Below are 15,021 nucleotides of genomic sequence, written 5' to 3' on the forward strand. Positions count from 1 at the left end.
GTGTTTCAGTATGCAATTGGATACTCGGAATGTGTCAGAAGGAAGTGTTTGGGAGGAAAATATATGCAGGCGAAAAATGGAAATCTACCAGCACAAATGAGCAAAATAAATTGAGAGTATTCAGACACATGATGTGCCTCAGTTAGAGTAATCACTGAGTGAAGTTAAAACCAGATTATTCCTCATATATGCCTGGGGCTCCCAGTACAATCAATGGCAGCCTTAGTAATTGGAACTTATCGTGAACTGAACTCTTGTAAACAGTATCTTTACCTGAAGAAGGAGATTTATATGTTGGAAGGTTTAACTTTATACACTATTCAACTGTTCTTTAGCAAACTATTTGCTGTATTAAGCATACAGAAGCATTTTTTCAACATTAGAGTAAAATCTTGGCCCCACTTAAATCAATGGCAAAGCTCCCATTGGCATAATTGGAGCTAGGATTGTAGGTATGTTCTGTGTTCCAATTTCTTTTACACTATATTAATTGCATACACATGAGAGAAATATTATTCTCCATTAAGTTTCAGTTCTTTCTGTGAAGTTTAGCCTATAGGATTGTCCTGTAAATATATCTTTCAAGTGTTAGAAACACTGAAAAAAGTACCAGGTCATATGCCCCTTCCTTTGGACATGCCGAGTTTTAAGGCCTGAGAATTCATAATATCCTGGAGGAAAAGTGGAAGCAAGATGCTCTATAACTGAGTCCCTTTCTCAGGGAGATTGGAGAAAATCTTTGCTAGGGCAGTGGCAATGGGAGAAATGCTCACACTCCCAAATTCATACTCTCAGAAAATGCAAATGGAGGGGTCTGTATACAACTACAGTATATAAAAAAACTGAAGAGGATCCCATGGTAGGAAGGGCAGGTAACACAGATGGGTCCTGTAAGATTACTAATTTGTTATGTTCATATTGGCTTATGAGAGCTTGTAGCTGAGCTTGGGACCACTAGTTCCACTTGCCTAGTGAGCAACAGAGGACTCACAGCTGAATCACAGTTGGCTTGCAGTAGAATCAACCTATTGGTCAGACTGCCTGACTGGCAGAGGGGATTAGCAGACCTGCTCTTAAGAACAGCAGCAAGTTGTGGCTGTTCAAAGCCCAGAGTTGTTCCCAGCTTGTTCCCAACCCTTCCTCACTCTCAGGTAACCAGTTTCTGACCCTCATTCCTGACTTCCGTTCTGGCCTTGGACTCTGGTTCTTACTCTAGGCTCCAATTCCTGATTTCCAGCTCTGCCATCTGACCTTTGGCTCTGATCCGGGGCTCCTACTCCTGGTTACCAACTCCTGCTCTAAACACTAGGCCTGACTACCCACAGCTCTGTATCTGACAAGTAGCATATTATCTGCTATTTGTTAAATTTATACTAACATAAACCAAGGATACTCTAAGTACATTCTGAACCCATCTGGTACAGTTTCTTTCTTTTTTCTTTTTCTTTTTTTCTTTAAAGTTTCGCTTCCTTTATGTCTCTTTTTCACTGCAGGATTCCCTACCTAGATTCTTTCCATCTAATTCTGCTTCTTCAAGGCACTACTTCAGTACATCAATTGCTTGTGTTAAGTGACCATTTATAGCAGGAGTTCCACCTTTTGAACTTCGAATACACAGTATGAACACAAGCAGAAAAAATGTAGGCAATATCTTTTAGAATACCAAGACCATTGTCCGTAGCACACTACATTGAAGCAATTCTCCTAATCTGAGCTATGGAACAAATCCACCTCTGTGCACTGGATGTTGATAAGGGCTGCCTTTTAGATGTTACATGCCATTTAACTGGTTCAGACTGGTTAACCTGTTTAAACATATATATTAAGTAGGATTGCAGCTTGTGGGTCAGCTCTAGCAAGATGCAAGTGCCTGCAGTGAGGTACATCCTCCATTCCTTAAAATCAGTGGGAGCTATGGGGAGCTCAGCACCTTGTAGCAGCAATCACTTAATCACTGTTTTATTGAAGTTTTATTCCTTTCTTGTTTTCAGTAACAGGAATAAGTTTGGAGCTAACCTCTGATAAGCCACTGATTTATATAACTGACCTATAATTATAACCAGGAGACTGGGGAAATCCATAGGAGATAGATGACTAAATACCTTTGAGATCCTTTGGGTCCAGATCCTCAGTTGGTATAAATTGGAGTAGTACCACTAAAGTTGATGAAGCTTCACCAGTTTTACCTCATCTGAGAATCTAGACAGATCATTTAGCATCTGAACAAGAAGGGGCTAATGGGTGGGGGGTTTTTTATCACAAACAATTGGCAAGGCCTATTTTCAAGAGGGTTTTTTTTCTGTTTTCAAACTATAATGTACTCTGTATTGTTTAGTTTCTATAATGGATTATTTGGTTTACCCTTAGATAAAAAAGAATGATAGCATACAATGTAAAGCCACATGAACTCTTAGCCTCTGAAAAACATAACAGAAATCTTGGGCATAAATCCTTGTAAAGGCTCAAAGGCCAGCATAATTTTCTAACAGAGCTATACCAACAACTCTCCTAAGCAATCATAGTGACAACAAACAATAAAGAATTTAACTTAAAATAACATGTTTTTACAGTACACCTATAAGAAGCGAAGCTATTCTGTACAATAAATAGAGCCATAGTAAAATATTGGAAAAGGAGACTAGGAAACACAACTTATTTCTTTTAAAAATTATACTACTCTAAGTAATATATTCCAACAACACACTGAAATGTGCCTTGGACCCCCTAAATAACAAAGAATGTTGAGGTATTTATACAGTATACAGCATAGTCAATTAGAGTGAAATGATTGGAACCTCACACCATCCTCCCTTTTCCCCTCCCCCAACAATTGATTTCTTTATTCAGTTTAAAGAGAACACAAAAAAGACAGGGAGAAACATATACCAGTGCAAGATAAATGAAACGTTTAGGTTTAATGGTCCATCAAATTGGGTATTATCTGTGACATATATTATGGGCATGTTGTTTTCATAGCTTTTAAGGCCAGACAGGACTATTATGATGATCTAATCTGACTTCCTGCATAACACAGGCCATAGAATTTCACCCAGTACTTTCTGTACCAGCCATAAATTTAGATTGAGCTAGACCTTATTTTTTAGAAAGACATCCAAACTTGATTTAAAGATTTCATGTGATGGTGAATCCACCTCTCATCTTGGTAATTTTACTCCTATGGTTAATTACCCTCTCTGTTAAAAATGTGCAGCTTATTGCTAGTTTTCGAGGCCTGTCTTGTGCCAAGCACTGCATCCTTTCAAACTTATGCCTTGGTTTTGATTATGTCTTCTCACAAAAATAATACGGTTGACAACAGAAATATCTTAAGATAATTTGCTGCATTATAAACATGACTTGGTTCAATTTTGCTGGAATAAAGAGCTAAAACTTAATTTTAACTCTACATTAGTCTGTACTTTTTTAAACCCCTTAGTTGGTCACAAGATATTTGAAGATACGTTCACCAGAAAAAATGTTACAAGAGAGAAGATTTTCTAGCACTTTTTCTGTAATATAAGATTTTGAAACTTACCGGAATTGAAATTTGAGGATTATTTGTAAGTTTTCCCAGCAAAGCAAAGCCATCCACGCCGATTTTGCCCCTGGGCTTTATCTGTAAGGATTCTATCATAATGCAGTCAATAAAAAGAGTGACATTGCTCTTTTCTATGCTGACCATAACCTTGTGCCATTGGGAATCAAACAAAAAAGGCAAATGTGAAAAGGTTGCAGTCTGGACACTTCCATCCAGCCCTTTATAAGAAAACTCAAGAGCCTTTGTTTGACTATTAAGCTTCACTCCAACTTGTTCTTTTCCTGACGAATCCTGGACCTGCCAAATACTCCAGCTTTTCTGAAGTGTGCTTCTGGTCATCCGAAATGTAGTTAGAAAGGAATATTCATCAGGCAATCCATTGGGATACAAAAACCTGTATAAGATCAAGCACAGGATATTGGTTTTTGGGGGGAGTCCTCCATGACTGTCATCTCTGAGAGAAATAAGAGTCCATCACTCAAAGGAACCATACTGCAGATACTATCCTTCCACTGAGGAGAACTTGAGGGGAACCCTTTTTGAGCCATTCATGTTGCTCCTCATTTGGCAAAAGGAACTGTGCTTCAGCAGTGTGGGCTCTTCCTATATTACATAATGTTCATGCCAAGCTCTCTGCCCATGATGGCTCAAGCAATCAGAGGCCAATATTATGAATTAAATCAGGGTCTTCTATAATAGTGCTGTGCACCTATGGCCTATCAAACCAACCAGTCAATCCTGTTTTTTAAATCTGTTGTGACATTATAATGCTCTTTCTAATCAATGCAGAACTGATTCATTTCTAAAGTTCCACGATTGTTTTTTCAAACACATTTTGTTGATCTATCCAACAATAATCATTTATTATGTATTAGCAATTACTTTAGCAGAAGTAGGTTATCTGTTTGAAAATTATATAAAAGGTAAGAACTCACACTTAAAAATGTATTGTATTCTGTGGTATTCAATTTCAGTGCTACATGCACTAGAGAACAGATTTACTATTATGAAATAGCGAATCCCTCTGCTTTTTATTATTTGCATTATTTTACTATGTACCCTTTAAAGTATGCAATTTTGAAACACAGAACAGTCTAATGTTTCTTGCAGTATTGCAATCTAAAATAACTGAAGTTTCCTTCTTTCTTGAAAGCTGTGTCAATGCATCTCACCAGATAGAACAGTGTTTAAAGATTATGCTATTTAAACTTGCTACAGATACTGGTATGCTACTCTCATAAACCTTTTGATTAGGTAGGTTTTTTCTTATCTGTCCATATTTAAAAATCTTATAAAAAGAGAAATATGTTTCACTAAGCCTGATGAGGCATGGGGATGTGCCAGGCTACACTATCAGGACAATACACAAAAACAATTTCCAGAGAACAAGTAGGCTACCCAAAGAAGCAATCTGCCTTGGCTTTGTAGGGCTTACTGGCCCTTCACTAATGGCAATTTAGCCACTAGACTGGCCTATGCAGAAAAATGAGAAAATAGTCTTAGAATAAGTTATCTATGCCAGAGCACAGTTTAGTTAATATAATAAACTAGCCCTTCCAGATTAACAGCTGCACTATAAACAATAGAGTCTTTAAGTGCCTCAGACTGTGCAGTCACATTCCAGTAGGGGGCTCCAAAGCACCAGCAGGAAGGAACTTGACTAGACTGGCTGTCACGGAGGAGTGTCCAGGTATAGACTCTACCTAAAATATTAACCTAGTGCTGCCACTGCTTCGCATCCTTATCCTGTGAGCCCCATGCCTGCTACTACCTGGCTAGCAGGAAAAGACGGTGTGTTGGGAGATGGAATGTGTGGGGTGAGATTTGCCATAGCATAACCTTAACTCTTGTACTTCTGATAGGGGTACGAAATAAGTGGTTGTACCTTCACCTATATTACTCCTAGAGGAACTCTCTGCCACTGTGCAATGCAGAAGTCATGTTAAGAACATAAGAACAGTCATACTGGGTCAGACCAAAGGTCCATCTAGCCCAGTATCCTGTCTTCCGACAGGTGCCCCAGAGGGAATGAACAGGTAATCATTAAGTGATCCATTCCCTGTCGCTCATTCCCAGTTTCTGACAAATAGGGGCTAGGGACACCCTGTCCATCCTGGCTAATACCCATTGATGGACCTATCCTCCATCTAGTTCTTTTTTTAACCCTGTTATAGTCTTGGCCTTCACAAAATCCTCTGGCAAAGAGTTCCACAGGTTGACTGTGCGTTGTATGAAGAAATATTTCCTTTTGTTTCTTTTAAACTTGCTGCCTATTAATTTCATTTGGTGACCCCTAGTTCTTGTGTTATGCGAAGGAGTAAATAACACTTCCTTATTTATTTTCTCCACCCCAATCATGATTTTATAGACCTCTTTCATATCCCCCCTTAGTCATCTTTTTTCCAAGCTGAAAAGTCCCAGTCTTATTAATCTCTCCTCATACGGAAGCCATTCCATACCCCTTATCATTTTTGTTGCCCTTTTCTGAACCTTTTCCAAGTCCAGTATATATTTTTTGAGATGGGGCGACCACATCTGCACACAGGATTCAAGATATAGGCATACCATGGATTTATATAGAGGCATGATGATGTTTTCTTTCTTATTATCTATCCCTTTCTTAATGATTCCCAACATTCCGCTCACTTTTTAAATTGCCACTGCACACTGATTGGATGTTTTCAGAGAACTATCCACAATGACTCCAAGATCTCTTTCTTGAGTGGTAACAGCTAATTTAGAGCCCATCATTTTATATGAATAGTTGGGATTAAGTTTTCCATTGTGCATTACTTTGCATTTATCAACATTGAAGTTCATCTTCCATTTTGTTGCCCAGTCACTCAGTTTTGAGAGATCCTTTTGTAGCTCTTTGCAGACTGCCTGGGACTTAACTATCATTAGTACTTTTGTATCATCTGCAAATTTTGCCACCTGACTGTTTACCCCTTTTTCCAGATCATTTATGAATATGTTGAATAGGACTGGTCCCAGTACAGACCCCTGGGGGACACCACTGTTTACCTCTCTCCATTCTGAAAACTGACCATTGATTCCTACCCTCTGTTTCCTATCTTTTAACTAGTTACCAATCCATGAAAGGGACCTTCCCTCTTATCCCATGACAGCTTACTTTGCTTAAGAGCCTTTGGTGAAAAGCCCATGTTGACTCTTCCCCAACAAATTACCGTCATCTACGTGTCTGACAATTTTGTTCTTTACTATAGTTTCAACCAGTTTGCCCAGTACTGAAGTCAGGCTTACTGGCCTATAGTTGTCGGGATCACCTCTTGAGCCCTTTTTAAAAATTGTCGTCACATTAACTATCCTCCAGTCATTTGGTACAGAAGTTGATTTAAATGATAGGTTACAGACCATGCATCTGATGAAGTGAGCTGTCGCTCACGAAAGCTTATGCTCAAATAAATTGGTTAGTCTCTAAGGTGCCACAAGTACTGCTTTTCTTCTTGCGAATACAGACTAATACGGCTGTTACTCTGAGACTAGTTAGTAGTTCTGTAATGTTTTGCACAGAATTTCCTTTTTCACTGCAGAATTGGTGCTGTAGAGCTCCTGGCACTGCTGGACTTGACAGTGCCTAGCTCCCCAGCTCACAAATAGATGGCACTGCTCGAGGGAGGGGGAGCTGGAGGTTTTCCCGGCAGCTGTGGTTCCCAGCACATCCTGAAGGAAGGAGGCGGCACGTAGGAAAAGCCATTCGAGCCCAGGACCCAGCATCAGTCTGTTTCTCCCTCTGGATCCCTGGGCTCTGCGGGGTAGTGGGTGTGACTGTCTGGGCTGGGGATGCCCCACATCTAGGCTCTGAGGAGGGGAAGGGTGACTATCTGCGTTAGGGGGTGCCTTGCAGCTGGGCTCTGTGGGGTGGGGGTATGATTGTCTGGGGCAGGGTGGGGCTAGACTCTGGAGGCAGAGAGGGCAGAGAAATAGGAACAGGGTTGTCAAAGATTGGTTTTTTTTTAACTCTCTACTCCTGAAGGAATATTTTTGTTGTCTGTATTGTTTCAGACATAGTTGTGGCAGGTATTTTGAAATAAATTACCAAAATAATTGAAACTGGTGTGATTATATAGTGTTATTTTGACAAATAAAATATGCAGAATTTTGAAATATTTGTGCACAGAATTTTTAATTTTTTAGTGCAGAATTCTCCCAGGAGTACTAAATGGTGAATGGTATGTTTGTGCAGACTATGATATGCCTATATACACTGAGGAGAATGTACATATGTAACTGGGGATGTACCTATACATGGATAAACCTGTAGAGTGGGATTTGGAACTGAGTATGGAGATGTTCATGGGTATGTGCCTTGCAGAATAGGATTTTGCTTAATCTTATTGTTCGACTTCTTTTGGTTTGGTTTTTATGTTGCCGCCTCTAACACAAAATGTCACAATCTGATTTTTTTTCCTGTCTCTCCTCCTAACCCATCTCTGTTCCTTCCCTTCTTTACAAGTAGCGACAAACCCACCGTCTTCCCTATCACTTAGCTTTTCATACCGTTTCCTCCCCTCCTCCCCCACAATGGACTCTTTCAGTGCCTTTAGTGGACTTCTTCCTCTATAATATCTCTTAAATGTATGCTTCTCTCTATCCCTACTGCTAAATCCTTAGTTCATGCACAGGACATTTCTCTCCAACTACTGCAACCTCATCTCTCTGGACTCCTTGCATCTGACCTATCCTTACCACTTGTCTATCCAAGAAGTTGCCACTAAATCATCTTTCTCTCCTGCTGCTGTGATCACATCACCCCTCAATTCAAATCTATCAGTTGGCTTCCTCTTTCTCTGCATCAAGTTCAATCACCCCATAAGAACCCATTTTCCACTCAGCTACAGCGAACACTTCCACATCATGGGGTCTCTGAGGAAGGTGGGGACAGAATCTGGCATCAGGGGAAATAATGAGAGAATCTCAGACAGCCCTCCTCTGCCTTTAAAAAAATAAATAAATAAATATTGTAACTTTTGGAAGCTGGATAGAAAGAAGGGAATTGATTGTCTAATCAAATCTACTGTTTCCTTTAAGAGAAAACAAAATGAACAGAAATTTATACGAACAGTAAAAGAAAAGACAATGACTTTACATAAACATAGCTAAATATTCATATTTAATAACTCAGCCTTGCTATCAGAAAACCTTAGAACTGCATTCTCATAGAGCAGCTGCTAAAGTTGGCAGAACCAAAAACAAGAAATGTTTAGAGAAGGAGATTACCAATTTTTGTGCATGTTTTATATGCATAACTCTACTGAATGATGAGCAGACAGATTCTCATCTCAGTTATACTGGTATAAATGCAGAGTAATTCCACAGCTTCATTGACATCAGTGTAACTGAGTACAGAATTTGGCCCAGACTCTGCCATATTGACTAAGGCAAAATTAAAAACTATGGTAAAAATATATTAACATTTTAAACAATATATCTGCAGATAATTCTTCCTTTACCTCCCTTCAAAGTCTGGAGAACCAGGTTCCATGTTTCCCCTATGACTGTTGGTGACACAAGAACTTATTAAAGCATGAAACTGCACTCCTATACATGCTTCTGATAGCCCTAATGTATAGAGGGGAGAAATCAAGACATTCTGGATTTAGAACTTGGCAGAGGAGTGAAAGAAAATCTAACTTGCAAAGATATATTAAGAGTATGGGCCAAATTCTGACCTGACTTACCCCCTCCTCTACTGTGGGTCTGCGAGGGATGTGTATCAGAGCAGAATTTCAACCTTTATGTATTTATAATTCTTTACTCTCTATATAGGGCCTAATCCTGCTTTCCACATGTACCCACAAATACCACTAACAATTATGAGTGTGCAAGGAATGCAGGATCAGGCTGATATTTTGTTACTGATCTGAGTTCAGAAACAGTTTTTAAAGGTGGTTTTCTTTCCAGATATTCTCTTGCAGTTCACCTTTAGCAAACTTTTTTAACATTACCACTTTCTTTTAAAAGAATGTTTCAGCAGGACATGAGAGTTAGTAAACCCATAACGCTAGTGCACACCAGAAAGATTCTTTTAATTGTTTAGGACCAGTTTTTGCCACCCTTATTCATTGTGAATACCCCTTAACTAGTCCCACTGATTTCAGTGGGACTATTTGTGGTGCAAGGCACTAATACTTTGTGTAAGGGTGGGAGAAACTGACCATTCAAAAGGTTAACTTATCATTGCTTTTGATTTGCAGTATAAATCTAGTTTTTTAAACTCTGTTTCCTTAGGTGGGCTCCATTGCCCTTTTAGATAACATATCCTTAGGTAAATTAATGCCTTGTTGGTAGGTTACTGCTTTTTATCCCTGCTATTACAGTGTGACATCAATATCAGTGGTATGATTGCATACAGGTTTGATATTCAAGATAAAAAGAAAAGGCAGTAGAAGACCATTTATGGCCTGGCCCAGAGCAGCAGGACCTTCAAAGGAGCCCCTCTTCACAGACAAGTGTTTTTCTCAGACAGTCTTTGAAGGGAGTAACAGTGAAAACAGCTTCTGAGAGTCCTCTGAAGGTAATACAAATCTCTATATAGAAATTTACAAAGCTCCTTTTGTTGCCTTAAACCTTGTTAATGTAATTTAGTTGGCATTTCACCTGTTAAAGAGAGCTCACCAGACCCTTGTAAATAAATATTGTACTAAGAAAAGGAGTACTAGTGGCACCTTAGAGACTAACCAATTTATTTGACCATAAGCTTTCGTGAGCTACAGCTCACTTCATCGGATGCATTGAGCTGTAGCTCACGAAAGCTTATGGTCAAATAAATTGGTTAGTCTCTAAGGTGCCACTAGTACTCCTTTTCTTTTTGCAAATACAGACTAACACGGCTGCTACTCTGAAACCAAATATTATACTGTTTGCTCTAGAAATTTTGCAAGCACTTTGTTTTCTACCCCAGGGAAAACTTAATCTGAGAACCCAGGCATGCACTGGGACACCACTCTCAATATAATCCCACTCTGGGTGCACTTTGGGGGCACTGAATGGTAGTCTGTTAATACAATGTATTAGAATGACCAGACCTCATCCCTGCTTACATGCCATACATACTTTGCTAGTATGATTTTTTTTTTCAAAAGCCTGCATGTAAAAAAGGGGGGTCTCTTATCACTCAATTACAATATAAAGGGATGTTCCTTTTATACTGTAACTTACTAATATCAGTCATAAGCCATAAGCCATAAGTCAGAGTGACAAAGCCAGAGTTATGCAGGACACGTTAACGAAGTTTCGGTCTCTGTAGGGTGGCATGCATAGCTCTCTCACTACTTTAATGCTCTTGAGTAATTCAGCCAACCAAAATTCATGCCAATAAAACCCACAAACCACACTTAACCCTCATGTGTTCTCCGTATACCACCCATTTCACAGTAAAATTTATTAGAGACATGTTTTAGAGAGTTTTTAAGAATTTTTACTTGGACTACATGTTGCCTTTGGGCTTGACTTCACTGCAGTGTTAGCTTGAGTTATCTACACTCAGGTTAAAGTGGCCACACTGCAAAAGTATGCTTGTGCTGCACTGAGTGATTGGATTAGCAACACAGACTAGTTGCATTCCCACTGTGCTACTAACTCGAGCATCAGCTGCACTCACGCTTCAATCCAGACCCACTGACAGGCCAACTAACTGGAGCTTAAAGCACCACCTAAATCAAGCTAGAGATTTTGGTATGTGGACAGGAGTCAGGTTAGGGGCAACACTCAAGTTACAGCATGAGCTAACAGTGCAGTGAAGACAGGTGCTCAGTTACCATATGTTCCAATAAATCACCTCTATGAATGACCTAAAATAGCTTTTTGATCAGACTTCAAAGTTGTAACATTTTAATTTATATCTCAGGCTACTCCAAGGCTAGAAACAAGAACCGTGTATCACATTGAAAAGCTGAGAATCTCCCCCCTTTTAATGGCATTTATTTCCCATTTCTGTTATGGTTATAAGGTATCAGGACTCAGAGTCTCCATCTGCTGTGTTACTGCAGTCAAGCTAGTCTAGTGACATCACCCAAAAACAATGGGAGGGGGGCCACTGAGTACATTGTATCCATTCCAAGAGCTTTGCCAATCCCAGCTGAAGAACTAGTTATTTAGGGAGGGGGTCAAACTTTCAGGAGGACAATATGCTAAAACAGGCTTTTAAAGTAAAACAACTAAATGTGTTACCTGGTTGGGATCCTGAAGTCTACGTTTGTGCCTATTTTATAAGCCACCTGTAAAGCTGTGGAGCCCACCACTCTCTGGATGACTCCTCGGGAGGCAGCTTTATCTAGCTGGAACTGAGAAATCAGGTCGTAACCTACAAGAAACAAATATGCACAGCTAGACATGATTTCTTTATTTTTAAGTGAGCATTGAAAAATCACGGAGCTGAACGTAACCTGATTGCAATGTCTAAACAGCAGTTTTTTCCTGAAAAGTTTTTACTTGCCTGGCAAGTCATCTTCGTCAGTCCTGATTGGTGGGCAGAGGTCGGTCTTTTGGTTAGAGCTGAACGTGACTGGGAACCCTTCAAAGAAAAGCGAACATATCATTCTTCTTCATCACAGGATGGAAATTGTCTGAAATTGTCCAGCTAAGGGAATTAATATGAATTAAGTAAAGTAATATGAGCATAATGGCCATATACTGGACCCACTAAAGCTGATGAGCATCTGCTTTTTGAAGTCTCCAAATTTAACAGAATCGTTTGATGGCTGATTTACTTGTACATTTTTTTGTTTAAGTCTTTAAATTAGAAAAGGGTTGTAATTCTCCCTTCCTCAGCACTGTTTGTGAATTGCAGCTGTCCCATGTATCTTGCAATATATGGAGGGTTGGTCCAGAACCTTTGGTGGTTTAAGCAAAGTTTTTAAAAATACCAGTTAGTTCAATCTACTGTCTCCCTAACTCAAAGCCATCCTCACACTAGGTGAAGTGGCTGTTGAGAAGGGAAGTTGTTGGCATCCACTCCTTCTTCTTTGATATTCCAGGTGTTCCCACCCACATCCTTGCCATGTTTGATCAAATAACAAGCCCTAGTGAAGCATAAGGTTGGGGCCAAAGAGACTTGCAGGCTCTCTTTATTGACATGAACAAGAGTGTAAAAGAAATTTTCTTGGGAAACCAAATACATGTCTCACTTTCTAAATACTGTCTATTTAAAAGTATTGCTGCAAGCATTGGGGGCTGGGGGAGGAGAAAGCAGTCCCCTATCTTAAAGAAGTAAAAAAGCAAAATAAACATTTGCTGGAAAGAGCTCTATCCAAGCCTAACATCTAGTCAAACTGGAAAATGTTACTAAAGTTCGGATGGTGAAGAAAGGTGCATGCAAGTTGGAAGGAGCTACCTTCCCAGCCCACAGAAAGCCTCTTGTCTGCTGAAAGGACTCAACCATAAATGTGGGTTTCCTTCTCACAACATAGACATAAAGAAAAACTTCAGGTTGACATTTTACACCTTAGAAATGGCTTATTCTATATCACTGAAACAGATATGGGGCTGACATCCAGTCACTTATGCTTGATGGTCAGCTAATACAGTGGATCCAGTTTGTTGCCACATCTACCAGAAAAACCTTTAACTAGAGGTGCAGAAGGATTTTTTTATTGCATCCAGTCCTTAGTATCCATTTCCAGATTGTGATCCTCACCTTAGAAACGTATTTACTTTCTGGTCAGTTTAGATGGCAAGAAGATAAACAAGAACAATCAGACAATGACAGGAAGATGGAGAGTGTAACCCAAATGGCAGATTTAAAATACCAGGCTGTGAAAGACATCACTCGCTCTAAATTCTCCTTCTTGCTTTCACTCTCTCACACACACGTTTTTAGTTCCATGTCTAAGTGATGTCTAGCTATTGAGGGGTTTTAGCTGCGACTAAAACTCTCTGGATTATCAAACAAAATACCAGTGAAATGAAACACAGATAAAGGATAGACCCTTACTTGTTTGCTGCTGGACGTTGGCTGACACCAGAGCCCACAGAAAACTATACGTGTACAAGAAAACAGGAGCTTGCCTGTGAACAGAAAGAAAACTCAAACATGAATTTACAGCTCCGGATATATCATGTGATCCACCTTCAGTTCTTGATCAAACATATTAAATAAATACATGACTTAGGGATTGCTAACACTTGGCAAGCAAACCCTTTTAGAGTTAAGCTTTTTATTTTTATCAGTGCAACAAAATGTGCCTATGATGTTATCTCAGTTTCCATTTCTTACATATAAAACTGTCATAAAAATAAAAAAATAGGGAAGACAGCAGGCAAAGACAGTTTTAAATGCTACCAATTAATCACTTTCTCTGTCATCTGTTAATTACTGATGACTTACAAATGCCATTTGCTCTCTTACCAATTACTCTTCATTTTCTCTGCTGGTTCTCTTCAGCTCTATCATGTGAGTATTTGGGATGTATATTTATGTCCTGTGCGCTCCTGTAGTTAATCCCATCAAAGAGCATATGAATGAGTGCAGATTCAGCTCTTTCTGCCCCATACGGGACTTCAGAAGGGAATGAGGCTCTGTCTGCTGGGGCTGCTTTAATCCTGCAGAGGGAAGGAGGTGGGGGCTGGACAGCTTGTGTGTCCTGATGGGGTCTGAGGGCGGTTCTCAGGAACTAGCTGGGATATGAAAAAGCAATGAGAGTGGAGGAAAGGATGCTGTTCATGCCATCTTTGGAGTGGGGATGTGGTGAGGAAACATAAGTTAGACAATGCCACCCACTGAGTGGCAGGGTCTGCTGGGTGAGGGAAGCCAATGAAAGAGAAATGTGTTAAGGAGTCTTGAAGAAACAGGTGGCCCAATGATGTGTATGTTTTGACAGTTCTGGGAATTAGGATAAGGTTGAACTACCCCTAACCCTGGAAAGAAGAGCCTTTCATTTCTCACTGACTTCCTCACTAGACTGTCCCAGCTAGACCCTGGGAGGTGTGGCAAAAGATTCTTCTGAACAGAAGCAGTCATTTTAAAGTTGGTTTCATTGCTTTAACTAGAACGTTGCCAAAGTATACACATTACATAGCTAAAGAGACTGCAGTTCCTCTGTCCTAGTTGATAAGCAGTTTTTGCTAGAGACCATTTATTTTATGTTTTCAGACATATAAATATTTGCTTATATGGTTGCAGAGAGTGAGAGGGACTGAAGCTTATATATATGGAAAGGCGGAGTCAAAGAGCACGAGCAGCTAGGAGACTCTGATATTTACTGCTGATCAACAGTTAGAATTTGGTATGGAAAGGCAGAGTCAGATTGGGCCAGTGTATGGCAATGTGGCCTACTAGCATGTCTATCAAAGTGCTAGCTTGAGGTTCTCAGGTTTCATTTTTTAAAAAGCAAGTCTCTAGTGGTTGTGGTTCCAAACAAAAAAAAGTGAATGGTGCATAACCAATGCAATGACGTCTGCCTGAGTCTGCCAAGAGCCTGAAGCTATAGCTCTGGAAATTATGAACTTCCCCATTCATCTCA

The 15,021-nt window shown here is 39.8% G+C and overlaps 1 protein-coding gene across 3 annotated transcripts in view; it reads right to left on the reverse strand.

The window, feature by feature from the left end:
* The window catches only part of COL9A1 (collagen type IX alpha 1 chain), a 102,701-nt gene extending 88,610 nt beyond the window's left edge, over positions 1-14,091 (reverse strand). For all 3 annotated transcript variants that reach the window (XM_073336363.1, XM_073336365.1, XM_073336366.1), the window contains exons 1-5: positions 13,908-14,091; positions 13,494-13,567; positions 11,997-12,074; positions 11,732-11,864; positions 3,536-3,932 (exon numbers count right to left, since the gene is read on the reverse strand). In XM_073336363.1, the coding sequence (XP_073192464.1) occupies positions 3,536-3,932; positions 11,732-11,864; positions 11,997-12,074; positions 13,494-13,567; positions 13,908-13,921 (696 nt within the window). In that variant the 5' untranslated portion in view covers positions 13,922-14,091. The remainder of the gene's footprint in view (positions 1-3,535; positions 3,933-11,731; positions 11,865-11,996; positions 12,075-13,493; positions 13,568-13,907) is intronic.
* Between the last annotated feature and the right edge of the window lie 930 nt (positions 14,092-15,021).

This window comes from Lepidochelys kempii, chromosome 3 (assembly GCF_965140265.1).
Source record: "Lepidochelys kempii isolate rLepKem1 chromosome 3, rLepKem1.hap2, whole genome shotgun sequence".
Lineage (NCBI taxonomy): Eukaryota > Metazoa > Chordata > Testudines > Cheloniidae > Lepidochelys > Lepidochelys kempii.